Source organism: Diceros bicornis, chromosome 32 (genome assembly GCF_020826845.1).
Source record: "Diceros bicornis minor isolate mBicDic1 chromosome 32, mDicBic1.mat.cur, whole genome shotgun sequence".
In the NCBI taxonomy this organism is placed as follows: Eukaryota; Metazoa; Chordata; class Mammalia; order Perissodactyla; family Rhinocerotidae; genus Diceros; species Diceros bicornis.
In genome coordinates, this window is record NC_080771.1 from 10,525,514 (window position 1) to 10,552,459 (window position 26,946).

The 26,946-nt window shown below is 48.5% G+C and overlaps 1 protein-coding gene across 6 annotated transcripts in view; it reads left to right on the forward strand.

The window, feature by feature from the left end:
- NLRC5 (NLR family CARD domain containing 5) overlaps positions 1-26,946 on the forward strand; it is a 93,259-nt gene that overhangs the window by 21,420 nt on the left and 44,893 nt on the right. For 5 of the 6 annotated variants that reach the window (XR_009216418.1, XM_058527873.1, XM_058527872.1 and 2 more), the window contains exons 2-12: positions 10,130-10,247; positions 13,042-13,348; positions 14,166-14,225; positions 17,924-17,992; positions 19,505-21,179; positions 22,294-22,377; positions 22,523-22,606; positions 23,943-24,026; positions 24,141-24,230; positions 24,885-24,944; positions 26,398-26,463. Coding sequence is in view for 5 of the 6 variants with exons in the window: in XM_058527873.1 (XP_058383856.1) it covers positions 13,054-13,348; positions 14,166-14,225; positions 17,924-17,992; positions 19,505-21,179; positions 22,294-22,377; positions 22,523-22,606; positions 23,943-24,026; positions 24,141-24,230; positions 24,885-24,944; positions 26,398-26,463 (2,567 nt within the window). In the remaining variant the exon portion in view is untranslated. Of the gene's footprint in view, positions 1-9,910; positions 9,998-10,129; positions 10,248-13,041; positions 13,349-14,165; positions 14,226-17,923; positions 17,993-19,504; positions 21,180-22,293; positions 22,378-22,522; positions 22,607-23,942; positions 24,027-24,140; positions 24,231-24,884; positions 24,945-26,397; positions 26,464-26,946 lie in introns of those variants that run through there. The other variant, XM_058527870.1, reaches the window with a different exon arrangement.

Here is a 26,946-nt window from a genome sequence, read left to right on the forward strand (position 1 = left end):
TTTGGGACAGGGACCACCCAAGCCCAGTCCTGAGGCCCAGAGGGCAGGCTTGGGCCACTGGGCTCTCTCTGGAACCACCCGCCCTCTGACGGCTGCAAGGCGAGGAGATGGTTGTTCAACTCCCGGCTCTGTGACCCTCTAGCTGGTGAGCTGGGCAGGTCCCCTCGCTGCTGGGAGCCTTGGTTTCTGCATCGATAAAGTGCTGTGGCCTTGCATGTTAAGTTCTGCAGGATCCTGTCCTTGTGAGGGACAATAAAGATGATCGTTTCCATAGGAACCGTCATCCCCCACATCATCATCATCATCCCCCATGGAAATGTGCTGTGTCAAGGACCCTTCTTGCCTGCTCTGCTAGCTTTTGTAGGTGAAGAAGGAAATGGCTTCTAGCATCTCCCTGAAGATGCCCCCCACAGGTCTGCATGAAATGAGGGTGATTCCTGGGGTGGGACCGCGTCGGCCTCCCAGAAAGAGACTGCTGGGTCAGGCTCGTCCTGCCTTGGCTTCTTATTTGCTGTGAGTGCCAGCAGAGCCTTCCCCTGTCAGGCCTCAGTTTTCCCATCTGTAAAATGGGCCTGGTATGGACCCCACAGCCGGGACTCTTCCAGCTCCGTCCCCCTTTACATCTAGGCTCCGGCATCCTCCAGAGCCTGGGACTGTGATCAGCCACCCCTGAGGGGAGGCAGAGGCCCTGGGTTCTCTGCTGTCACCCCCTGCAGTGCTTGGTGTAGAGGGTCCTGAGGGGACTTGAGGGCTCGGTGGACTCTGGTCCACCCCAGGGTCCCCAGGCCTGACCTGTCCACTCGGTCCTGAGAAACTAACTTCAGCAGCCCTTTCTCTTTTTTGGAGATATTTCTGTCCAAATGTCCGTAGTCATGGTCATGACAGGGATGCCTTTCTTATCATCCCCACTGACCACATCCTTTCTGACCCTGAGATTGGCACTTGCAGCCTTCTTATTTCTGTCTCTCCTTTCCCACTGCCCGTCCCCAGTTGCCTTCTTCTGTCCTCTCTTCTCCCAGCCAGCCCAGGAGCCAGGGGCAGAACCCCGGGGTCCCGCAGCACCACAGGGACAGGGCTTCCAGCCTCCCCCAGGCCCTTCCCCTCCGCCTGACCTTCCCAGACGGCCCGGGAGCAGGTAAGGCAGGTGGCGTCCCCCTTGTAGAGATGAGGGACAGGTGCTCACAAGCCGGGGGACCTGTCAGCGCCCGATTCTGCTTTCCTCGCAGGCTCATGGGGGCTCCCCCTTAATCCAGCCTTGAAAGTCGGGAAGAGGGAAGAAGCCAAAGGAGCCGCAGCCAGAAATCTGACTCGAGCCATATCCCCTCCTCTCTTCCTTCCTTGTATGGTGTGCTGGGGGCGGGGACCACCGCGGAAACAACAACATCGCTGGTAATAACAGCTGACACGCCCTGAGCCTCTCACGTGCCACATGCCGTGTGGGATTTCGCCTGCTTCATCTCCCAGCAACCTTGCTGGGTGGATGTGGTTATTGCCCCAGAGCAGACACTGTTGGTGCTCCCTCTCGCCTCTGCTGGACCCCCTGTTAGGCCAGTGCTCCCACCCCCCTCTGCTGTGGGGAGACCACTAACATCTGCGCTATTCCGGAAGGATTGCCCTTGACTGATAGGAGTTGCCTCAGGCAGAGACGCCTGGGCTGTAATGCCTCTCTTCCCCATCGCCCCCCACCCCCACTCCTCCCCACCTGATGGGCATGGCCCATAGCCAATGAGTGCCGGATGTGGGGATGTAACAGCCCAGCCGCCTTGCCTCTTAAAGGCAGGACAGACCTTGGTGTCATGTACCCTCCAGAGCTCCCAGTGGGTCAGGCTGAAGCTAGTGTTCCCGAAACCACATCTTTGCTGGCTTCTTCCTCCACCCTGTCCCGCTTCCCTTACCCCGCCCCCCCCCCCCAATAATAACTTTTCCAGACACCCCTGTCTTGGGTGCTGCTTCGAGAAGCCTGACCTAGAACATCCCTATTTTACAGATGAGGATCCTCAGGTACCAAGAGACTAGGTAACCTGACCAAAGTCACAGTCACTAGCAGAGACTCCCATCCAGGGCCCTGGTGCCAAGGCGTTTGCTCTTAGCCAGAATCAGGCGCTGCCCCTGCTCTCGAGGTGTCCCCAGCCTGCTGAGGGAAGCTGGCGGGCCGAGAGGAGGTGACAGTGCAGGGTGGCAAGACCAGCAACGGAGGAGAAAGGAGAGAATGCTAAGGAGTGAAGCCCTGTGGGGGGGCCCAACTCGGTCTGGGAAGGCAGCCAGGAGGACTTCTCTGAGGAGGGGGCGAAGTCCAGCTGGGTCCAGAAGGAGAAAGAGGAATTTGGAAGTGGGGAAAAAGGCAAGGGCGTCTGAGGCAGAGGAAGGCATATGAGCAAGGTGGGGAGTTGTGAAAGAGGATGGGGCGGCGGGGCTGTGAGCGTCGTCACAGTGGGCAGGGCAGCAGGTGTTGGAGGGGGCCAGGAGGTGGCCGGGAACCAGAAGGTGAAGGATCATTTGTTTATTCATCCTTAGAACCTTCCTTGGACACCTGATACATATGTACCTCCTTTGTGGAAGTCATATCAACATGGCGCGACTTTTGTCTTGGAAGTGGTGACGAAGCTATTAGGAGGTTTAGACAGAAAGGAGACCAGACCAGAGCTGTGTTTTAGAAATGTCTCTGGCCAGGAGTGTGCGCGCGTGCACGTGTGTGCGCTTGCGTGTGTGCATGGGTGCTCGTGTGCGTGTGTGACTGGAGGTGGGAGGGCTCTCCAGGCAAAGGGGACAGCAGGGGCCTTGGGGCTGCAGTGAGGGACCTGGGTTGATTCCTCCACTCCCCCCTCTAACCTCTATGCCAGGAGCACCTCCAGGATAGCAGGCACGATTCCCCAAGAGCACAGCGGTGAGGGCAGTGGAAGGGTCGCCTGCTGGAAAATGGATGCCAGGGCGGAATGAACCTCCCGTGCAGACCCCTCAGTGAGACCAGGGCCCCGACAAGGCCTCCTGGCACCCTCCTGCCCTCTTCCCTCTTGCTGTCTGGACCTGGGGGGGCAAGAGCACTGGTATGCAAATCCGCGTGCCTGGATTCCCTCTGGGCGCTGGCTCTCTGACTTGGTGAGCCTGGGCATCTCGCTGCCTCTCTCTGGGCCCCATGTTTGACCGCCTGCCCCAGGGAGGCATTGTGGATTCTTATGGGGAACACTGTGGACTGAAGGCCAGAGGTCCCTGAGCTAAAATGCAAATATGAAGGCTTGAGAGTGTATTGGGTTTTAGTTTCTTTCTTCTGTTAGCAGCAGCTCTGTTACATTCTTTTCTGTAGAACAGCAATAAAACTTCACGCGTTTGGGTAAGGTGAACCTCAAAATTCATGCGTAAATCAAAAACTGCTAAGTATGCGTGGAGAAATTGACAGAAGCACAGTGATTGAGAATGTTCCATTCCATTCTTTGATGGATACTCCAAACCAAATAAATATGAGCATAGGAGATTTGAATGACAACCAGTATAGTTGGGGTAACAGATATATCCGATTTCTTAAAATTAATTTTGCCTTGATAATACATGCATACAATATAAGATTCTAAAGGCTCCCCTCCCTGGGGACAATTACTATTGGGAGTTTTTTTCCCAGAAATATTCGTGTATTTAGAAACATACACATTTATTTTTTCTTTACACAAATGCAGCATACTCTATACCCTGTTCTGCTCTTGGTCTGTTTTTAGGACTTAGTATTTCTTGGACACTGTTCTATATCATTACACATGGTTCTGCCTCTTTCTTTTTAATGATTGCCTAGGATTCCATTTTATGGATGTGCCATTATTTAACTGGTTCCTCTTCAATGGAGAGTTAGGTTTTTTCCAGTCGTTTGCTATTATAAGCAAGACCCTATCAAATATCCCTGAACATCTGTTATTTTGCACATTGTGAATGTATCTGTAGGCTAAATACCTTGGCATGGAATTGCTAGGTGTGGTTATGTGCCATTTGCAATTTTGGTAGATAAGGGTTGTATCGGTTTCCACTCCCATTAGCAACTCGTCAAAATGCCTGTAAATCCACACCCTTGCCTACTATGTCATATCCTTGCCCATCTAAGAGCTAGAAAATGGTACAGTAGTCGCCTCTTATCTTTGGTTTTGCTCTCTGAGGTTTCGGTTACTCGCAATCAGCAATCAATCGTGATCCAAAAATATTAAATGGAAAATTTCAAAAATAAATAATTCATAAATTTTAAATTGCACAGCTGTTCTGAGTAATGTGATAAAATTTCCCAGCATCCCGCTCCATCCCACCTGGGACATGAATCATCCCTTTGTCCAAGGCATCCAGGACGTATCTGCTACCCGCCTGTCAGTCACTTAGTAGTAGCCTCGGTTATCAGGTCGACTGTAAAGTGCTTCCTTTAAGTGGAAAGGTGAAAGTTCTCAACTTAATAAAAAAAAGAAAAATAATCATATGCTGAGGTTGCTAAGATCTACGATAAGGAGGAATCTTCTATTTGTGCAATTGTGAAGAAGGAAAAAGAATTTCGTGCTAGTTTTGCTGCCGCACCTCACATAGTACGTATAGAAAACAATGTAGTATATACAGGTACCAGCCGCGGTTTCAGGCATCCATTGGGGGTCTTGGGACGTATCTGTCAAGAATAAGGGGGGACTACTGCATATCTGTTTTTTTTTAGTTTTAACCTATATTTCTTTCATTTCGTGGGAGGTTGACCATCTTTTCACATATTTAAGAGCCATTTGTATTTCCTTATCTGTGAACTGTTCATGTTCTTTGCCCACTTTTCTATGAGGTCGTCGTCCTTTTTCTTATTGATTTGTAATAGCTCTTGATATGTTAAAAACATTTATGGCTTTGTGATATAACTAGCAGATATTTTTCCAGTTTGTCATTCATCTTTTCACTTTCTTTGTTGTCTTCTTTGGCGATATGAAAATTCTAATTTATATCTAGTCAGTTTCATCCAGTTTTTCCTCTATGATTTCTGGATTTTGTGTCATGCTTAGCTAGGCCTCCTCTTTACTCTAAAATTATTTTTTTAAAAAAGCTTTTTCCCATGTTTTCTTCTAGCATTTAAAAATTTTTAACTTTTTCGTTGTGAAATATAGCACAGAAAAAAATGCAAAAAATTAAACATACAGCTTCATGAATTGTGGTAAATTTAATACATATAGTCTTCCAGTACTTTCATGGTTTAACTTTTTACATTTAAATTTTGGCCTCATCTAGACTTTTTTTTTTTTTTTGTGAAGAAGATCAGCCCTGAGCTAACATCCATGCTAATCCTCCTCTTTTTGCTGAGGAAGACCAGCTCTGAGCTAACATCTATTGCCAATCCTCCTCCTTTTTCTCCCCAAAGCCCCAGTAGATAGTTGTATGTCATAGTTGCGCATCCTTCTAGTTGCTGTATGTGGGACATGGCCTCAGCATGGCCGGACAAGCAGTGGGTCGGTGCACACCAGGATCCGAACCCGCGCTACCAGTAGCGGAGCACGCACACTTAACCGCTAAGCCATGGGGCCGGCCCCTGGCCCCATCTAGACTTTATTTTGGCATAATTTGTGAGATAGAAATCTTAATTGAAAAAGAATATCTTTTTAAATATCATGGAATATTTTAAAATTTGTCATACACCAAGCAAAAAAAGGAAAATCTCAACATATTCCCCAAAGCAGAAATTGTATAGGACTTATTCTTTGTACAGTACAGTAAAACAAAAAATTAATAGCTAAGTTTTAAAAAATAATTAACCTTTCTGTTAAATGACTCAGTTCAAAATTATAATTATAGCTTACTGGTAATCTAATATAAATTCGATATAAAACTTGATATGAATTTATGGAAATTGGCCAAAAGTGTTTTCCCTTATTATTTTTTAAAAACAAAAGACTAGAAATGACCTAAGCAATAAACTGACTCAAAAGTTAAAGAGTAATAAATAGTCTCAGTAAATCAGGGAAAAGAAATAAGATAAAAACCAAAATTATAAAACTAGAAAAGGGAAAATGCTACAGAATTGATAAACGAAAATGAAAGTTTGTTTTTAAACATAAGAGATACCAACTGCTGGCAAATCTAATAAGGAGAAAAAGACAAAGTAAAATAAACTAAATTAAATGTAAAGATGTGAGGAGATTTAAAATATCATATACAAGTAAATATTATATACAACTGTGGGCTATACTAAGTTTGAACATCCTTGACAAAATGAGCAATTGTCTCAAAAAAACATAAATTGCCAAAAGTTAATTTAAAAATAAGTGGAAAACAATTAACACAAGGAGGGAAATGTTAAAGTGATCAAGTTTGATTTTTTAAAGACTGTTCGAACCACTGATGGTGTTGAGAAGGATTCTGGCTTTCCCTCGGGGTGAGATGGGAAGGTTCTGGGTGGCAAAGGCACCTAATGAGGGCTGATCTAACGCTCTGGAGGATGTGGGAGCAGGCAGGAGAAGGGAGCCCAGGTCTCCTGGTACAGGAATCCGTGAGAAATTATGGCCAGGCCGAGACAATAGCAGTGGAGGAAGTGAGATCCTGTGATACCTGTGGAAAAATGAAGCCATCCTCGGCTTGAGTTAACGGAAGCGTGAGGCAGCCCTTTGCTGGAATGGGGAAGGTGATGGGGGGAGCCACCAGCTTGGGAGGGAAGACTAGGAGTTCAGTTTTGGACTTGGAAGTTTTTAAATTCATAGGAGCCATCCAAGAGGAGTAGTTGTGAGAATTAAATAGACAAGGCTCAAAGGCGCTGGCATTTAGCAAATATTCATTACATTATCTGTTCGACTTTTTCATCCACTTCTCCAGCGAAAATGTAGTTTTGTCCCCGTAACACACACACACAAATGTTAAACTAAAAAGTAGAATAAAATATTTCCTCAATATGTATGAATAACTTTTTTATTTGAATTTTCAGCCTCCGTCTGTCATCCTTAATGCAGACGTTTATCCTCATTGATTGCCTTCCTATTTCGTGTTTTAGTTTTATTATTTTACATTATGTAGGGAACTTCCATTTCTGTGGGCCATCACTGATCATTTCTCGTGCTGACTCTCATCACGTGTTTCTCTTCCTTACACATTAAGGAAATGTCTACTCTAGTTTTTAATGTAAATGTTTTTCTGTTTTTTTTTAATGAAAATGCTCCCTTTAAAAAGTTCGAATGGTACAGAGTGGTCCAAAGGAGTACAGTGCAAGGGCTCTCCTTTGCCTGCGTCCTCCAGGTCCCTTCCCCAGACACAATCCTGTCACCAGTTTCCTGTGTAGCCCTAGAGCTGGTCTCTCTGTATACAAATACACACACACATGCACACACACACACACTTAAAACATATGCGTGCCATAGCTTGTCAAATTTGGATTTACTTAATAATGTACTTCAGTAGGCACTTTTCTCGCTTAGCATAATGTTTTTGTGGTTCATCCGTGTGTAGCATGTATCAGTGCTTTATTCCTTTTTATTGCTGAATAATATTCCACTGTATAGCTATATCATATGTTCTTTATCCATTCATGAGTTTTTGGACATTTGGATTGTTTTCACTCTTTGGCTATTACGGATAATGAACATTTGTGTACAAGTTTTTGTGTGGATGTATATTTTCATTTCTCTTGGGTATAGACCCGAGGGGAATTGCTAGATTATATGGTAACTCTATGTTTAACATTTTAATCAACTGCCAACTGTTTTCCAAAGTGGCTGCACCATTTTACCTTCCCACCGGCAGGATATAAGGGCTTCTCTTTCTCCACATCCTCATCAACACTAGCATTGTCTTCTCTTTCATTACAGCCATTCTATATGGGTGTGAAATGGTATCTGGTGGTGGTTTTAATCTGCCTATACAGAACATTTTAATTTAATTACTTAATTAAAAAATAATTGTTTAAATTTAAAATACTTGTATTTCCATGTGTTTTAATACTATGTATTATATATATAATACTATATAAAATATATATAATACTATATATTTAATACTATTTTTTGTCTTAATACCATTGAGTATTAAATGTTGAGTCTTAAGTGACTGTGAAGCTAATTTGAACTTTATTCCGTTCCTTGGGTCAATTTTTCTATTTTTAATCCAGTACCATAAAGGTTTAATAACAGTCACTTTATAATACGCTTAACTATGTTGGGAAGCCTCTCAATTATTGCCTGCCTCTCCCAACAAGTAGTCTTTGCTGTAATTGCCTTCATTTTTTTTCTTTTTATTAATTCTAACTTAAAACGTTTGTTATGATAGACTTAAGGCATACAGACACTTGTCATATCTGCTCTTTTTTGTCTAAATGACTTATAATTTTATCAAGCTCTCTGCTGTGATTTAAGTGGCCTTGGCTTAAATCTACATGTTAACTGAAAGGGTTTTTTCCTTTACTTTCTGTGGTCACCAGCCAGGTTTGTCAGAGTCAATCTGGGCTGCTAGAACAGTGACATAGAATGGGTGGCTTACTCAGCATGCGTTTATGTCTCAGTTCTGGGGGCTGGAAAATCCAAGATCAAGGCGCCAGCAGATCTGGCATCTGGTGAGGGCTCTCTTCCTGATTTCTAGATGCCCGCCTTCTCGTTGTAGCTTCACATGGCAGTGAGCAGAGAGAGGAAGCAAGATCTCTCCTGCCTGTTTTTTGTTTTGCTTGCTCACAATAGTTTATTTATTTATTTTTATTGGGGTCACATTGGTTTATAATGTTGTATAAATTTCAGGTGTACATCATTATATTTCGATTTCGGTGTAGACTACATCATGTTTACCACCCGAAGACTAATTACCATCCATCACCACACACATGTGCCCAGTCATCTCTTTCGCCCTCCTCCCTCCCCCCTTCCCCTATGGTAACCACCAATCCAATCTCTGTGTCTATGTGATTGTTTGTTGTTGTTGTTTTTATCTTCTTTTTATGAGTGAGATCATGCGGTATTTGACTTTCTCCATCTGATTTATTTCACTTAACATAATACCCTTTGGGCCGGCTCCGTGGCTTAGCGGTTAAGTGTGCGTGCTCCACTGCTGGCGGCCCAGGTTCGGATCCCGGCCGCGCACTGACGCACCGCTTCTCCTGCCATGCTGAGGCCACGTCCCACACACAGCAACTAGAAGGATGTGCAACTGTGACATACAACTATCTACTGGGGCTTTGGGGAGAAAAAATAGATAAAAATTATTAAAAAAAAAAAAAAAAGAAATGGCTTTTAAAAAAAAAAAAACATAATACCCTCAAGGTCCATCCTTGTTGTCTCAAATGGCAAGATGTCATCTTTTTTTATAGCTGAGTAGTATTCCATTGTATATATATATACACATCTTCTATATCCATTCATCCCTTGATGGGCACTTAGGTTGTTTCCAAGTCTTGGCTATTGAGAATAATGCTGCAAAGAATGTAAGGGTGCATATATCTTTAGGCATTCGTGTTTTCATGTTCTTTGCATAAATACTCAGCAGTGGAATAGCTGGATTATATGGTAGTTCTATTTTTAATGTTTTGAGGAATCTCCATGCTGTTTTGCATAGTGGCTGCACCAGTTTGCACTCCTACCAGCAGTGTATGCGAGTTCCCTTCTCTCCACATCGTCTCCAACACTTGTTATTTCTTACCTTGTTAGTTATAGCCATTCTGACTGGTGTAAGGTGATATCTCATTGTAGTTTTGATTTGCATTTCTCTAATAATTAGTGATGTTGAACATCTTTTCATGTGCCTGTTGGCCATCTGTATATCTTCTTCGGGAAAATGTCTGTTCAAATCTTTTGCTCATTTTGGGGGGGGGATGGTTTATTGGGAAAGGAAGTTGGCATCTGCAGTGAGGACTATTCTGTTTTCATCTGAATAAATTAGCTGTCGTGATCTGCTGGATTTGAAGGGCACACTCTGACACCACAAGTCACTGTAAGGTGAATGTCTGAGTTGCAGGAGGTGACACCAGGGAGGATTGGGCTGTGTGAAGTCCAGGAACAAAAGGAGCTTTGGTCAGGAGGGATAAGATCTGCGCGTGAAGGTGAGGGGACTGTTTCTGGGCCGAGTGTCCTCCCAGGTGTCTCTGGAGGAGGGGTCGGGCTGGTACCTTCTTTACAGCATTCCTCTGGGAATTTGGGATAGTGGGGAAAGTGCCTGTCTCCTGTCTCCTTAGGGGCCTCCCCAGTCGAAACACTCTTCAAATCCAGCTCAGGACACAGGACGTGGCCGAGGCACCCATGAGTCCCGCTCCACGGACACCATAGAACATCTATGATGAACCAGGAAGCCAAGTAGGTGACCTTTCCCCTGTCCTCCTCTCTTTCCCTCCTATCCACTCCTCCTCTCCCCTCCTGCTCCCTACCATGACTGCCCCCTCCCCAGATTTACCTCACTATGTGCCACTAGCACAGCAAACCTACCCTTAGCCACCATGCAGCCTGAGAGTGAAACTCTTCAGACACAGAAAATCAACAAGGGCCTGAGACAGCGTTTAATCTACCCATTTCACGCACAGTGTGACCGAGGCCCAGAGAGGGAAGAAGCTTGCTCAAGGTCATATTGTGAGTGTATCAGCTGGGATAGGCTAGTTTACGCTGCAGGAGCAAACATCCTCCAAAGTCCTATGGCTTAGGACCACAGAAGTTTATTTCCTACCCCTGCTTCTTGTCTATTGTGAATCAACCGGGACCTCTATTCCACATTATCCTCTTTCCCGGACCCAGGCTAAGGGAGCAGCCAAGATCTGGAATACTGCTGTGGTAGAGAAGCAGCGAGAGCATGGCGAATCACACATTGGCTCTTAGAACTTCTGCACAGATGGGGCATGTGTCATTCTTTAGCACATTTCCTTGGCCAAAGCCAGTTTCATGGCTATGCCCAATTTCAAGGGGACAGGGAAGTGCAATCCTACCAAGGGTTAGAAGGAGGAGAAAGAGAATATCTGTGAACAGCCCTGGTGCCCACCGCAGAGAACTATTACAGAGCTGCAACAGGAACGCCAGTCTCCTAACTGTGGGGCCGAGGATCTTTCTACTATAATCCTCTGTCTCCAGGGCTGTCTGCTACAGAAGCCTCAGTGATCAATAAGGATGTAATGTGCTCTTTCTCCCAGGGATGGTTATCCTTCAAGAGCTTGATGTCTTACCCCCAGGGGTAGAGCACTAATGGTGGAAGCAAAGGCATTGTGTCAGACTGGCTGGAGGAGAAATTTGAGGATGAAATCATGCCATCCAGGCACTCCTCACCTCCACCTGGCACCTTGCTGCCCTGGGTGATTTCTTTATGGGCAGCGTGGACTTTGGACGCCGTAGCCCAGAGAAGAAGCTGTGCCCTCGGTCATCGCCACATCTTCTTGGCAAGATCACACCAAGTCCAGGAATTTAGCCTCGTTTGGTGCCATCTAGGGCTCCAAAGCCTTGGAAATGTACTGGCCAGGGAGGCAAGAAATCTCAGCTCTGAGCCCGGCTCTGCCATGAACTTGCAGTCTGACCTGGGGTACATCCTTCACCCTTCGTTGGCTTTGGTCTTTCCATGTGTTCAGTGGGGGTGGTGATCCCTGCTTACCCCATGGATGTGCTCATGTTTCATGAATTCTGAAGCTCTGTGCCTGAGCAGGGAGATATTGCTATTAGTCTGGTTGCAGAGGTATGACCAGAGGGGACTGGGGACACATGCCCAGTAGGCCTCTGCTGGGGGTCAAGGGAAGAGCTGGGATCTGAACCACAGGACACATAGTCCTGTGCCCCAGCCTCTGGGAGTTGGTAAGGCTGGCTTCAGGGTGGGCCTCCTATCCTTTTCAGAGTTGGAGATAGAGTCTCTGGAGTTGTGAGGATTGTATGAGACACACAAAGCACTTAGAACAGTGCCTAACATGTAGTAAGTGCTTTCTAAATGTTTGCTGCTATTATTAGGGAAATAGTACCAGAAAGTACATTTGGAAATGTTATAGCATATTCCACTGCATTATGGACCACCAATTAGTTAACTAATCCTCAATTGTTGGACATTTAGGTTGTTTCCAATTTTTATCTATTATAAATAATCTTGCAGTGAACAAATCCCCAATTTTTGGAGATTTAGGTTGCTTCCAATTTTTATCTATTATAAATAATCTTGCAGTGAACAGCTTTGTAATTAAAAAGCTGTACATCCATGATTGTTTCCTAAGGCTAGAGCGCTAGAAATGGAATTGCTGAATCAAAGAGACTGCATACGTTTTAGGCTTTTGCTATGTAAGTGCCCCTTGCCCTAGATTGGTAGGGCAAGTTCCAGTTTAGAAGGGGAGAATTTGCTTAGAGAGAGAGAGAGAGATGGTTTGCATTAACTGAGATTAGATTTCACTGTGAGTAGCAGAAAGCACTCAGCAACATGCTTTAAAGAGAGTAGAAGTGTATTTCCCTGTCATGTAATAGACAAATTCAAAGTCAGAGAGTCCAAGGCAGATGGAAAGCTTTACCCTCCACCTTCCTCAGCACTGGCTTCCACCTCATGATCCAACATGGCTGCCCAAGGTTCAGCCATCAGGTAGACATTCCAGCCAACAGGAAGAAGCAAAGAAGGCTATATAACCCTTCTACCTATATCCCATTGGCCAAAACTTAATTACATGGCTACATCTGACTGCAAGGGAGGCTGGGAAATATAGTCTATTCCAGATGACCAGGGAATATGCAAGGGTTCTAGTACTAAGGAAGAAGAGAGGAACAGATTTTGGAGGACTAGTTGTCTCTGCCGTGAGCTTAGCTCAGATAGAGAGCAGCAGAAATGGGTCCATGGAAACAAGACAGAATAAAGCATCCTCAGGGGACCATCCACGGGGGATGAACTAGACCGTTGCAGAGCCAGGACACAGGCATAGATAAGGGACGAGGTGCAGAAAAAGCAGACTAACCTCTGGGACTGAGCCCTGGGCAGAAGCGTTGAGACTCCATGGAGAGGCCACTTGTCTGCCTATTTTCTGCCCCTCAAATGTGAGGAGTGGTTCTTGACTTTCCCTGTGGCTTCCCTACAGCTGACTTGTCCCCCTGCCTACCTGTCCCCCAGCTCACCTACCCCCCAGCTCAGCTACCTCCCCTGTCCCTTCAGGGCCAGCTCCTCATGGACCCCATTAGCCTCCAGCTGGACACCAAGAACCTGTGGAGCTGTCTCGTGAGGCTGCTCAGCAAAGACCCAGAATGGCTGAATGCCAAGGTGAAGTTCTTCCTCCCCAACATGGACCTGGGCTCCGGGAACGAGGCCCTGGACCCCACACAGAGGGTCATCCTACAGCTCAAGGAACTGTACACCCAAGGCCCGGCCACCTGGGAGACGTTCATCCACTGTGTGTGCATGGAGCTGGAGGTGCCGCTGGAGCTGGAGGTGCCGCTGCTGAGCACTTGGGGCCACGGAGACGGTAAGGGCAGGCGTGAGAGGTGCCAGGCAGCCAGCTGGCCCCCATTGCGTGGAGCCAGGGAGGCCCAGGGAAGGCTGGGACCCACCTGAGTCACACAGAGATAATGTGGCCAAGCCAGAAACAAAATTCCAGGCTTGTGAGCACCTCCTAGAGCAAATTCCCTAATGCTGCCAAATCAGCTGGGGAGCTGGAGGACCCCTCCGTCCACCTTGCCCCACCCCACTTGGCCAAGGAGGCAAGATGCAAGGAGAAAGGACCAGGTGGCTCCTTTCAGCCAGGAAATTCCAAATAGCCCATAATGCCCAAGAGGTTTCTTTTTGCAACGTGGTCAGAAGGAGTCACAGGGAGAGCCCTCTGACTCTACTGAGGGGAAGGACGGTTGAACTCTGTTCAGTGCGCGTTTCTTGGACGCCTTCTGTTTACACAGCTCTGCGGGGAAACACAGAACATTGAGGGGCAAGGATGTTCTCGGGGAGGAAGCGGGAACTCACTCAAGATCTCTACCACAAGGCAAAGTGCAGGAAACGCAGAAAGTTCACGGTGTGCACATGTGCACAAACATGCATAAGCAGATGTGCATGCACACACACACCCGTACATGCACAAACCTGCATACACACACACACTTCTGCCCACAGCTGCCTTCAAGGCTCACCACCAGTTGTGCCCTCCAAAGATGGCAGAGTGTAAACTTTGTTTCTCCTTTGCTGGGGACCCGCCCTGAGGGATGAGCCCTGAGCCAGACGCCAGGCCAGAGCTGGTCCCAGGGCATCCCCCTACAGCCATATAGCATATTATATTCTCCCCTCTCTTTCAGGGTTCCCCAGTCAGCTGGAAGATGATGAGGACAGCCAACCCGAATCTCAGCTCCACCATGGTGAGGCCTGGGGTTGGGGAGCAGGGTGGGGGGCGCAGTGAGCACACTAAATCCCCACCTCAAACCCGGAGGAGGCTGATGGTGGCTGGTCACAGCCGTTCACCATAAACCATCCTCCTCATCCCCTGACCCATTTGCACATGTCCCATGCCCCTCCCCTTGGCTCCCAAAACCACTTCCTCCCCCTCTGTGCCCCTCAAGGCTTTGGCCTGTCCTGATACCTGTTCCCGGCAGTCTAACCTAGAGGCTCCTCAGAGTCTGAAGTTGTCAGCCCTGGGCAACTGCCGGAATCCCCTGTCTGGTTTCCCTCGGGGAAGCATCTTCTCACTTCCCTGTCCCCAAGTCTCAGGGCCTCGTGCTCCAGCCCCACAGACTCAGGCGCCTCATGATTAGGACACCTCGGGCCTGACAGTGACCCACAGACTGCTGTCCCCACCCAGGGAGCCTCTGACTGATTTTCTGGTGGTGTGGAGGGGTCGCGGACCAAATGTGACCACCTCACCGATTCATGGTGAACTTAGAACCTTTCTTTCTTTTTTTCATTTATTTTATTATTGTGGTAAAACACATGTAACATAAAATTTACCATCTGAATCGTTTTTAAGTGTACAGTTGAGTAGTATCAAATACACTCACATTGTTGTGCAACCATCACCACCACCCACCTCCATAACTCGTTTCGTCTTGTAAAACTGAAACTCTATACCTGTTAAATATTAACTCCCCATTCTGCATCCCCTCAGCCGCTGGTAACCACCATTCTACTTTCTGTGTTTATGATTTTGACTACTCTAGGTACTTCGTATAAGTAGAGTCATTTTGTGACTGGCTTACTTCACTTAGCATAATGGCCTCAAAGTTCACCTATGAACATGTGTCAGAATTTCCTTCCTTTTTAAGGCTGAATATATTCTGTTGTATGTATATCCTGCATTTTGCTTACCCATTCATCCGTCGATGGACACTTGGATTGCTTCCATGTTTTGGCTATTGTGAATATAGCTGCTGTGAAGATGGATGAACAAATATATCTTCAAGACCCTGCGTTCAATTCTTTTGAGTGTATATCTAGAATCCAGGGTCATATGGTAATTCTATTTTTAATTTTTTGAGGCACCTCCATACTGTTTTCCACAGCAGCTGTACCATTTACATTCCCACCAACAGTGCACAGGGTTCCAATTTCTCCACATCCTCGCCAACACTTGTTGTTTTCTGTTTGTTTGATAGTAGCCATGCTAATGGGTGTGAGGCGGTATCTCATTGTAGTTTTGATTGGCATTTCCCTAATGATTAGTGATGTTGAGCATCTTTTCGTGTGCTTATTGGCCATTTGTATATCTTCTTTAGAGAAATGTCTCTTCAAGCCCTTTGCCCATCTTTGAATCAGCTTGGTTTTTTGTTGTTGAGTTTTAGGAGTTCTCTCTATATTCTGGATATTAATTCTTTATCAGGTATATGTTTTGCAAATATTTTCTCCCATTCTGTGGGTTGCCTTTTTACTCTATGGATAGTGTCTTTTGTTGTACAAATTTTTTAACTTGCATCAAGTCCAATTTGTCTATTTAGTCTTTCATTGTCTGTGCCTTTGGTGTCATCTCCAAGAAGTCATTGCCAAACCCCATGTCATGAGCTTTCATTCTATGTTTTCTTTTAAGAGTTTTATTGTTTTAGGTCTTACATTTAGGTCTTGCTTCATTTTGATTTAAGTTTTTGTATATGGTGTTAGTTAAGGAAGGGTCCAGCTTGATTCTTTTTCGTGTGGATATCCAGTTTCTCTCCCCACCCCCCACCCCTCAATTGTTGAAGACTGTGCTTTCCCTATTGAATGGTCTTGGCACTGCTGTCAAAAATCATTTGACTGTATATGAGGGTTTATTTCTAGGGTTTTTCTTCTGTTCCATTGGTCTCTATGTCTGTCTTTATGCCAATACCACACTGTTTTGATTACTGTAGCTTTAAGTTTTGAAATCAGGACGTGTGAGGGCTCAAGCTTTTTTCTTCTGTTTCAAGAGTGTTTTGGCTATTTGGGGTCCCTTGAGATTCCATATGAATTTTAGGATGGGTTTTTCTGTTTCTGCGAAAAGCATCATTGGGATTTTGATAGAGGTTGCATTGAAATTGTAGATTGCTTTGGGTACTATTGACATCTTAACAATATTAAGTCTTCCAATCCATGAACATGGGGTGTGTTTCCATTTATTTATGTCGTCTTTAATTTCTGTCAGCAGCGTTTTGTAGTTTTCATTGTACAAATCTTTCACCTCCTTTGGTTAAGTTAATTCCTAAGTATTTTTTTTCTTTTTGATGCTGTCATAAATGGAATCGTTTTTGTATTCCTTTTCAGAATGTTCATTGTTAGTGTATGAAAATGCAGCTGATTTTTGTGTGTTGACTTTGTATCTTGCTACTTTGCTGAATTCGTTTATTTGTTCTAAAAAGTTTTTTTGTAGAGTTTTTAGGTTGTCTACATATCAGACCCTATTATCTGCAAACAGAAATAATTTTGCTTCTTCCTTTCCAATTTGGATGCCTTTAATTTCTTTTTCTTGCCTAATTGCTCTGGCTATGCCTTCCAGTCCTATGTTGAATAGAAGTGGCGAAAACAAACGTCCTTGCCTTGTTCCTGATCTTAGAGGAAAAACGTTCAGTCTTTCACCATTAAGTATGATGTTTGCTGTGGGTTCAGGACCTCTATTTCTATAGAAGTGTAGACTTTTTAGTTATAGCTGCGCGTGGCATAACATCGACATGCTTTAACAGAAAACATCCACCCCATAATCCCAGCTCCCCACAATCAGAACTATTTGTCCTGGTCCCTGGTCCCTTCTGACCCTTATCACTGGGCTGGCATAATAGTCACATGGCTGTGAGCAGGCCTGAGTGAGTCCCTTATCAATAGAGGGCTTGTTAAATTATTGAAATACTCTCAAACTAGTTCCACTCCCTCTTTGGGACTCCTGGGTCTCCTTGCAATCCAGCAACTAAAAAGTTAACTGGCAGGGCAAGGGGCCTGCTCCAGGGGTTGTTCTGGTTGGTCACTGGCTCCTGGCTGTAGGAGCATCCTGCTTTACTTCTTAAACTCCTCCCCTAAGTCCTCTTTCCTCTCTTCCTCCCCTCCTCTCTCTCTCTCCCCTTCCTTCTTGTTTTCTTTCTTGCTGTCCCAACATCTTCAGAAAGGCATTAAAGTGACTCTTGAAAACCCATGCCACCAGAGAAGAACTCATGCGGCCATTTGGGGAAGTGAGGCAGTGATGAAGGTGTGAAATAGGAGTGGTAAAGCACACAGGCACTGGGGGTGGGCACGGCCTGGCCAAGCCTGTTGGAGCTCCACTTTTCCAACCAGCATGGCCTCCACAGAGCTGGGTCCTTCCCAAGCCATTTGGTGCTTGGGGCTAAGTGTGTCTGAGGCTGCTGGCTGTGTGCCCTTCTCCCTGCACCTTAGACTGGGAGATCCCCAGGCCCAGAGCCTCCAGCCCTCTCACCAGGCCCCGGGACTCCCGCTGCAAACAGAAGCTGGTGTTAATGCAGCCTTTGCCCACTGCCTGCCTTCTCTCCGTCCCTGGGTGTGGATACACTTTGCCTGCTGCTCGAGTGTGGAATGGGGATCCCATGGAGCTCCAGTGGAAAGGTACTGCGTACCCTCTCAGCCCAGGCCCACCAACCTCACCCTTTACTCTTTCTTTCATTCTTTCCAGGCGTCAAGCGGCCTCTTCAGAGCTGTGGGTCCTCACCCCGCCCAAAGCAGTCCAGGAAGCAGCAGCTAGGTGGGTACCAAGGTGGGGAGGGACCCAAACATAGAGATTGGATTGCCTTAGTGCCAGGGCACAGATCCTGAACTCTGTCCCTTGCTGACAAGCCTCCACGGTCTCAGTGACTCTTGTCTTGCAAGCTTCCAGGAGAGAAGGATTGGAGGTCCCGGGTGGACAGAAAGGTCTAGCAGGGAAGAGCCTCCCCTAAGAGGCTACAAGAGGGCCTCTCCAGAGATGGCTCAGCTGAGGAACTTGAAGCATCCCAACAGGTCACACAGCTTCCTCATCCAGACTCTTCCAGGGACACCCCCATGTCTTCAGGGTTGAGGGAGCCCCAGGGAGGTGACCAGCATGCCTTCAGGCCTGGGCCCTCATTGGCCAGTTTAGGGGTGAGCAGGACACCAGGGAGAACACCTCAAGACAGAAGCCCTAGGGGCTCAGGGGGAGGCATGGGGGCTGCTGAGGACCGGCCAGGCCAGGGGGAGTAGAGGACATAGAACTTCTCTCATTCGCCACCAGTTGTCCAGAAGAGCCTTTGTCCTCAACCATTTGTCCTACCAGCTGGGAAACCCAACTCCCATTGGGGAGTTATGCTATCCTCCGCATAGCCAGAGGACCCACAGATGTTCCCAGGATTCACATCTATATAAAATAGGCCACTACCTCAGGCTCCCCAGCGGGGGCTCCCAGTGTCCCCCAACAGTGGCCCCAGTCCTTCCCCTGGGCCACCGAGCATCTGCCAATGACCCAGCAATTAAAGTCAATACCTGGCACTGTAGGGGCCCAGCTCCCACATTTCTGATTGGTCAGTGTCTGAGCCTACAGGCTGTTAGGACTCACCCCTGGGCACTGCAGAACTGAAATATTGGGGAGGGGCACAGGTCACTCAGATATCACGGTAAGAGATTGTTCCAATAAGATGTTGCAAAGGACAACATGGATGGTCCTAGAGGGTATTATGTTAACCGAAATAAGCCAGAGAAAGACAAACACCGTATGACTTCACTGATATGTGGAAGATAAACTAACACATGGACAGAGAGAACAGTTTGGTGGTTACCAGGGGGAAGGGAGTTGGGAGATGGGCACAAGGAGTGAAGGGGCGCATTTATATGGTGACTGACAAATAATAATGTACAACTGAAATCTCACAATGTTATAAACTACTATGACATCAATAAAAAATTAAAAATAAAAAAGATGTTGCAAAGGAAGTGACCCCTTTCCCCTCCCCCGTCACATTGAAATCTTGATACTAGTTCAGTTGTTGCAAGACGAGGAGAGCCGTGATCCATTCATACTTCTCTGTTTAAATGGCTGCCAGAACCCGTGCTTCTGTAGAACCAGTTACTTCTAGGAATCTGGGTGACAGAAGAGCCCCTGTGTGCTCTTGCCAACACCCTCGCCCAGCCCCCGCCCCATACATACACAGGTGAGGCTACAGGCTCCCAACAGCTGATACTGGGGTGAGGAGATCAGGGGACGGGGAGGCCTGCTGCCCTCATGCCATCTCCCTGCCCCCTGCAGAGCTGGCCAAGAGGTACCTGAAGCTGTTGAGGACGTCTGCCCAGCAGCGCTATAGCGGCAGGATCCCGGGGCCAGGGCAGCCCCTTGCCTTCCAGCAGGCCTACATCCCCCCAATCCTGCAGTGGCACCGAGCCACAGCGCCCTTCAACACTCAGGAGGGGGCCCTTATGGGGGACCCCAAGACAGAAGATGGCACCGACGTGAGCATCCGGGACCTCTTCAACACCAGGGCTGACAAGGGTCCCAGGGTGAGGGTACTCCTGGGGAAGGCGGGCATGGGCAAGACCACACTGGCCCACTGGCTCCACCAGAAGTGGGCTGACGGCCAGCTGGACCGCTTCCAGGCCTTGTTCCTTTTTGAGTTCCGCCAGCTCAACCTCATCACCAGTGTCCTGACGCTGCCCCAGCTCCTTTTTGATCTGTACCTCAGCCCCGAGGCGGGCCCCGAGGCTGTCTTCCAGTACCTGGAGGAGAATGCTGATGGAGTCCTGCTGATCTTCGATGGGCTGGACGAGGCCCTCCAACCCTGTTCCAGCAGGGAGACTGCAGACTCTGAGGCCCTAGGCCCAGCCCTCGCCCTCTTCTCCAACCTCTGCCGTGGGACCCTCCTGCCTGGCTGCTGGGTAATGGCCACCTCCCGTCCAGGGAAGCTGCCCGCCTGCCTGCCCACGGAGGCAGCCACAGTCCACATGTGGGGCTTTGACGGGCCACGGGTGGAAGAGTACGTGGGCCGCTTCTTCAGCGACCGGCCATCGCAGGAGGCAGCGCTGGCAGAGCTGCGGGCAGATGGACATCTGCGGAGCTTGTGTGCGGTGCCTGCGCTGTGCCGTGTCGCCTGCATCTGCCTCCACCACCTGCTCCCGGGCAGCTCCCCAGGCCAGTCTGCAGCCCTCCTGCCCACTGTGACTCAGACCTACGTGCAGATGGTGCACGCCCTCGGCCCCCATGTGTACCTGTCTGGCAAGTCCCTGATGGGCCTCTGTGAGGTGGCGCTGAGGGGCCTGGAGACTGGGAAGGTTATCTTCTCTGCAGGAGACATCCCTCCACCCACGATGGCCTTTGGGGCTGCCCTCGGCCTGCTGACCTCCTTCTGCATCTGCACAGGCCCTGGGCACCAGGAGACAGGCTATGCCTTCCTCCATCTCAGCCTGCAGGAGTTTTTTGCTGCCCTGCACCTGATGGCCAGCCCTGAGGTGGACAAAGACGCACTCACCCGCCACATCACCCTCAATTCTCGCTGGGTGTTGCGGACCAAAGCTAGACTGGGCCTCTTAGACCATCTTCCCAGCTTCCTGGCGGGTCTGGCATCCAGTGCCTGCCGTCGCTTCCTCAGCCACCTGGCACAGCAGGATGAGGCGTGGGTAGGCACCAAGCAGGCTGCAGTCGTGCAGGCATTGAGGAAGTTGGCCACCCGCAGGCTCACGGGGCCAAAGGTTGTAGAGCTGTGTCACTGTGTGAGTGAGACACAGGAGCCTGAGCTGGCCGGCCTCATGGCCCGAAGTCTCCCGTGTCAACTGCCCTTCCACAATTTCCCGCTGACCCACGCCGACCTGGCTGCCCTGACCAACATCCTGGGGCACAGAAATGCTCCCATCCACCTAAATTTTGAGGGCTGCCCCCTGGAGCCCTGCTGCCCTGAGGCTCTGGCAGGCTGTGGGCAGGTAGAGAATCTCAGGTGAGAGCAAGGGCAGGGGAGGACCAGGGAGGACCTGGGAGGGAACTGGGCTTTTGGGAGCGTGGAGGCCAACCAGTCTGGCAGACCCCTGCTGAGGGAGACGAGGTAAGAATCTTGAATATCAGAACAGAGGGGCCCTTCCTGCCCTTTAGCACACAGTGAGGAAGCTTCACGCCTCACCAGGACCTCTGGGCTCCAGTTGGATCTCCTCTTATCGTGGTTTCCAGATGCTCATTCTCCCTCTCGCAGTCATGCGCCAGAGCCTCTGATCCAGGCTGTGCTGCTAGAGGCCGTTTGACTTTGGGCAGGTTATTTAACCTCTCAGCCTGAATGTCTTCATCCCTAAAGTGAATCAGTAATAATACCTACTTCATAGGGTTGTTGTGAGAATAAGCCGAGATAATGCGTGAGAAACACTTCTTAGCAGAGTTCCTGGCGCACAGTAAAGGCTTAATATGTGGAACAGCTAGAGAAAAGCCTAGGTGTAGTAAAGCCCTGTCCCCCCAATACAGTGGATTAAATAATGTAGAATTTCATTTCACTCTCGTGGAAGACTCAGAGGTAAGTGGTCCAAGTCAGTGGGATGGCTCAGCTCCATGTGGTCATGCAGGGACCCAGGTCCCTTCCACTGTTGCCCCATCATCTCCTTGGGCATCTTGATTTGCATCATCAGAGCTGGGTCATGGGTGTATCTGTGCTCTGTCCCCGGAGAACAGAAAGAGACAGCATGGGTTAGACAAGCCCGATGTGTTAAAGCTCAGTCCTGGAGATAGAGCACATACCTTCCACTCGTTCCGGTGATGAGAACATTCTAGTGGTGAGAACATAGTCATGTGGCTGCACTGAGCTGCAAGGGAGGCTGGGAAATGCCATCTCTGGCTGGGAAACCATATTCCCAGTTTCAGCTCTGTAAGTAGAGAGTGGGTTTCGTGAACAATTAGCAGTCTCTGGCGTAACATGTATTTGTTACTACTACAACAATAACAACAACAATTACTACTACTGCTATTAACATTACTGTACTAAGTTCCATCTGTCCGAGGAGGGGGTGGGTGATGACCTCCAAGCCCTGCCCAGCGTTGATCCTTTGCCACCTTGCCCCTTCCTGTGGCAGCTTTAAGAGCAGGAAGTGTGGGGACGCCTTTGCAGAAGCCCTCTCCAGGAGCCTGCCAACAATGGAGAGCCTGAAGAACCTGGGGTGAGCCGGGGCTTGGGACTGAGAGGGATCCTCAGCCTGGGATGCCTGGACGTCTCCTCCCCACCTCAACCCTACACAGGGCAGATTCCTGGCTTACCCCCTTTCCCTTCCCCATCCGTCTCCACTGTCTTTGCTTACCCTGTAGGTTAGCAGGAAGTAAGATCACTGCCCGAGGCATCAGCCACCTGGTGAAGGCTTTGCCCCTCTGTCCACAGCTGGAAGAGGTCAGGTGAGTGATCTCCAGGAGGGTGCACTGGCCAGGGGTGAGAGTCATTGCCCAGTTCCCGGGGGCCCCGCTATGCATTTTCCATCAGTAGTTTTTCAATGAGACCCAGAGAGGGGAGGCATCAGTCCAAGAACTGGGTCAGGCTGGATCCGAACGCAAGGCTCCCAAAGACCCCAGAGCAGTGCTTCTCTCATCTGATATTTTGGAGCATCTTGAAGGAGCTTGAGTTTTGAGGCCCCCTCCCCTCTGTCTGTGACCCTGAGAGAAGGGATGGCAGTGTGTAGGCAGGTGTCAGGCACTGTGGGTACACATAAATGCATGAAACACACATACCTTCACATTTGTGCACATATGTATAAACACTTGCACTCGCCTGCTCATTTAAGTATATGCCGCACATACATGCACGTTCCCAGGTGTGCACACATGCAGCACACACATACATGCACATTTAGATCCACATACACATCTGAACACATATGCACAAATATACTGCCCTGTGTCTGTGATAAGTGGCCGGAGAAGGGTGGGAGCCTCTTTAGGAGATCACTGGCAGAACTGCTGCTAGCTTATATGGCATCTTTATGAAACTTAGAAAAGGCACCCCTTCATCCAGGCAGATGCAGCCCAGCACCAGGGTGCACCACTTGTTGAGCAGAGCATTAGCTGGACCACAGCTCTGCTCTGTCCCCACTCTGGGTGATGGGAGAAAAGATTAAGTTTACTCTTAATAATCAGGAAAGAAAAGTAAATATCAAGTTCAATATTTCCAAACCTTTGGCCTGACCAGAGTGATCACACACAAAGGCACCCTCACACCCTTCAGTTCTTCTGTCCCTCCAGCTAGGAACCCTGGCAATGCTGGGTTGTGGACCCCATTTGACAGGTGGGGAATGTGAGGTCAGAAAGCAATGTGCTTGCCCTAGGCGTCTGCATAAGTCAGGGCCAGAGCTGAGGCTAGAAGTGGCATCTCCTGCATCCCATTCTAGACTCTGCTCCTCACCTGGGAGCCTCAGGCACGTTCCAGACATTGCCTTGAGAGCAGACTGCTGGGTCTCCTCATCCCGCCTCATGAGGCCTTCACAGGCCATCATCTGGATCCATGGGGTCATGGATACAGGCAGCACCTCCCCCATAGAGACTTAATAGAGACAGAAATGAGTCCAGTAGAGGGCTTTTCCTCCTAGCTGGGCCTGCCAGATACCGTGGAGCAGGTCACCAACTTGTTCTGGGCTCTTGTCTTGTGTTTCCCACATGAGGGTGTCCTGTCACCTTCCAACTGGGTCTTCCAAGCACCCCATCCCCAGGGCTAAGGGACTCGGCCTCAATCTCCCTGCAGCTTTCAGGACAACCAGCTCAAGGACCGAGACGTGCTGAACATCGTGAAGATACTCCCTTGCCTGCCGCGGCTCCGGAAGCTTGAGTAAGCGGTCTTTCCACCACCCCTGCCCGAGTCACCCTCCTCCCTTGGAAAATACAGGTCTGGGGCCCGTGGGATAGTGGACTCACTCCTGGCCCCTTTGCCACAATCACACAGCCTGAGCCGCAACAATGTCTCTGTGTGGACCCTACTCCGCTTGACAGAGGTGGCAGTCATGTGCCCTACCGTCAGGACGCTACAGGTCGGGTGAGTAGAAGAGGTGGAAGCCTGATCTTCAGGGTCTTAAGAAAAGAGGAGGGGAGAGTGGAGCAGGGAAAAGGAAGGCCCCTCGTCTGTAAGACCCGCGTGTGCATGCCTGAGTCTGTTTTACTCACGTCGGTATCTCCAGAGCCTAGCTCAGGCCTGGCACCTGGTACTCAAGAAATAGTGAATGAACAGAAAGATGGGGGTGGAGGGACAGATGGGTAGATGAGGGAAAGAATCAACAAATCCAGGCGGAATAAGCAGAGCAGGAGGAATAATTAGCCACATGTCGCTCTCCAGGGTGCTGAACTGCGTTGCTTGTTTGGATCCCAGGGTTGGTTAAGTGCCGTGCCTCTTGATCCTAAAATTCTGTGACTTCTGTGAAAACTCTCAGAATTCCTAATTTTTATTATCTTCCTTGTAAAAATTGTTTTTGTGACTTTTCAAAACACTGAGGATTCATCAAGCAATGACATAATCACAGTTTTGGACATGTCTGATTTGGAGCACTTTTGCCAGTTCTGTTGTTTTTGCCAGTTCTGTCAATTACAAAATCAGCTTTCTCTGGATGTTTGGGGCAGCCAGGGGTGCACAGGTAAGAGGTGATGTGCTGGTTTCCCGTCCGTGGTTTTCATGGCTCGATGTCTGACCCTACAGGAAGGCAGAGCTCATCTTTCTTCTCTCCTCGCCCACAGAGACAGCTGCAGAGCTACCAGGGTAAGAAGCTAGGGAGGGGGTGGATCTGGGCTCATCCTGAGAAGTGATCTAGCCTCTGGCAGTTGTGGGGAAAGGTGGCCAGGAGAGCTTAGAAAGAGCTAGAATGTGGGGATTCTTCTTGCTACTGCTGCCCTGAGAAATGACTTACTTCTCAGGGTTGGCAAAAGACTTTAGCTTCCTCTAGCGTCTCTGGACCATGTGTGGCTCCTGTGGTGAGGGAACGTCCCTAGGAGTTTCAGAGTGAGTCAGACCCTTAGGGAGGGCATGAAGATACTGTAATATTGGCATTAGCATGCAGGGAAAAGTCTTCCAACTAAGCAAAGGGGAAGGCAATTATGGCACCTACATCTTAGAGTTCTTCTGAGAATTAAATGAATTAATACATTTAAAGTGCTTAGGACACTGCTGGCCTCCAGTTGGTGCTCAAATCCTGGCTATTCCAGCTGTGCATGAATTCCAGCTCGGACAGTCCTGGGTGGGCAAAGAAAGGGAAGCTGCCTTCCCATGAAAGAATATTCTAGCTGTGCTTCTCCACACCCGTCCCTGGCTGAGACCCAGAGACAGAGGAGGTTGTATGCCCTTGAGCAAGTCCTTTCCCTGCTCTGAGCCTCAGTTTCTTCACCTGTACAATGATCCTGTGGGACCAATGTCTTTTTTTTCCTCTGACTGTCTAGAGCTGCAATGCCCCATATGGTAGCCACAAGCCACGTGTGGCTATTTAAATTTATGTTAGTTAAAATTAAGTAAAATGAACATTTCAGTTCATCGGTCACATTAGCCACATTTCAGGTGCTCAATGGCCATGGGTAGCTAGTGGTTACCAAAGTGGATGGCATAGATAGAAAATATTTCCATCATTGCATAAAGTTCTGTTGGATAGCACTGATCTAGAAGTCTGTGGAAACCTGGTTTGTAATGTCTCAGCTTCCCTGGCCCCGTGGAAGAGGGCCTGGAGGTGCCGTGGCTTTCCCACAGCCTGGACCCGTGTGCAGTCCAGGCTCCTGGCCTTCTGAGCCACAGATGCCACGTCTCCAGATGGAGACCATCACGTCTTAGACAGTAGCAGCCTATTTTTACTAAGTTTCAGTTTTGTGCCTATGCTGAGCACTTGACCGTACATCATCCGGTTCAATCTTTCACCCGCTCTAGATGTTAGATCTTGTCATCTCATTTTAGAAAGAAGAAAATGGCAGCTCAGATGGGTGAAGTGACTTGCCGAAGGCTGTATATGGCAGGGCCAGAATTTGAATAAAGGTTCCGTTTAACCTTAAACCTTTTGCTCCTGCCGCTTTGCTGAATAGCACCCTCAGCACCTTCAAGCAACCATCTTTGTTAATCATTCACTGTGGGTCATGCTCCAGGGTCTTCAGCCCCTAGAAGGCAAGGGAAGAGGTTTGGTCCATCAGGCCCTGGACTCCTGAGGCCAGGCCAATGTTGGATTTGTTCTTCCCAGAGCCGCAGAGCTGCAGGAAAGTGCTGGTCAGAGGAAAGAGGCTCCGAGCAGAAGCCTGGCACTCAGGTACCTCAGTGGGATCCATTGCTTGAAGGGGAGGGCTGCAATATGGGGGGGGGGGTCCCTTTCCAGGGGAGGCATAGCAGGGGTAGGGAGGATAAAGGGAAAAGCAGACATGGGGCAGGGAAAGGAGATGAATAACCCATCCTGGCCTTAACAAGGAACATCTGTCATAACAACAACAATAACAGCTACAATTTAATGGGCGCTTGCTGAATGCTGGGCACTCTGGTATTTTATAACCCATTACCTTGTTGTAATTCTTTTGAAAGCCGTGTGAAGTACACATTTATTCCCATTTGACAGACGAGAAAACTGAGTCTCAGATAGGTTAAGTGCCTTGCCCAATATGGCCCAGCTACTGAGAAGTGGGGCCAGGATTAGACCTCAGGTCTGTCAGCCCCCTGGCTCCTCCAGCTCCCATACCTGGCAGTGGCACTTGGAGCTAGAGGAGGCATGGTGTAGCTTCTTGCCTTGAGCCTCTCTGTC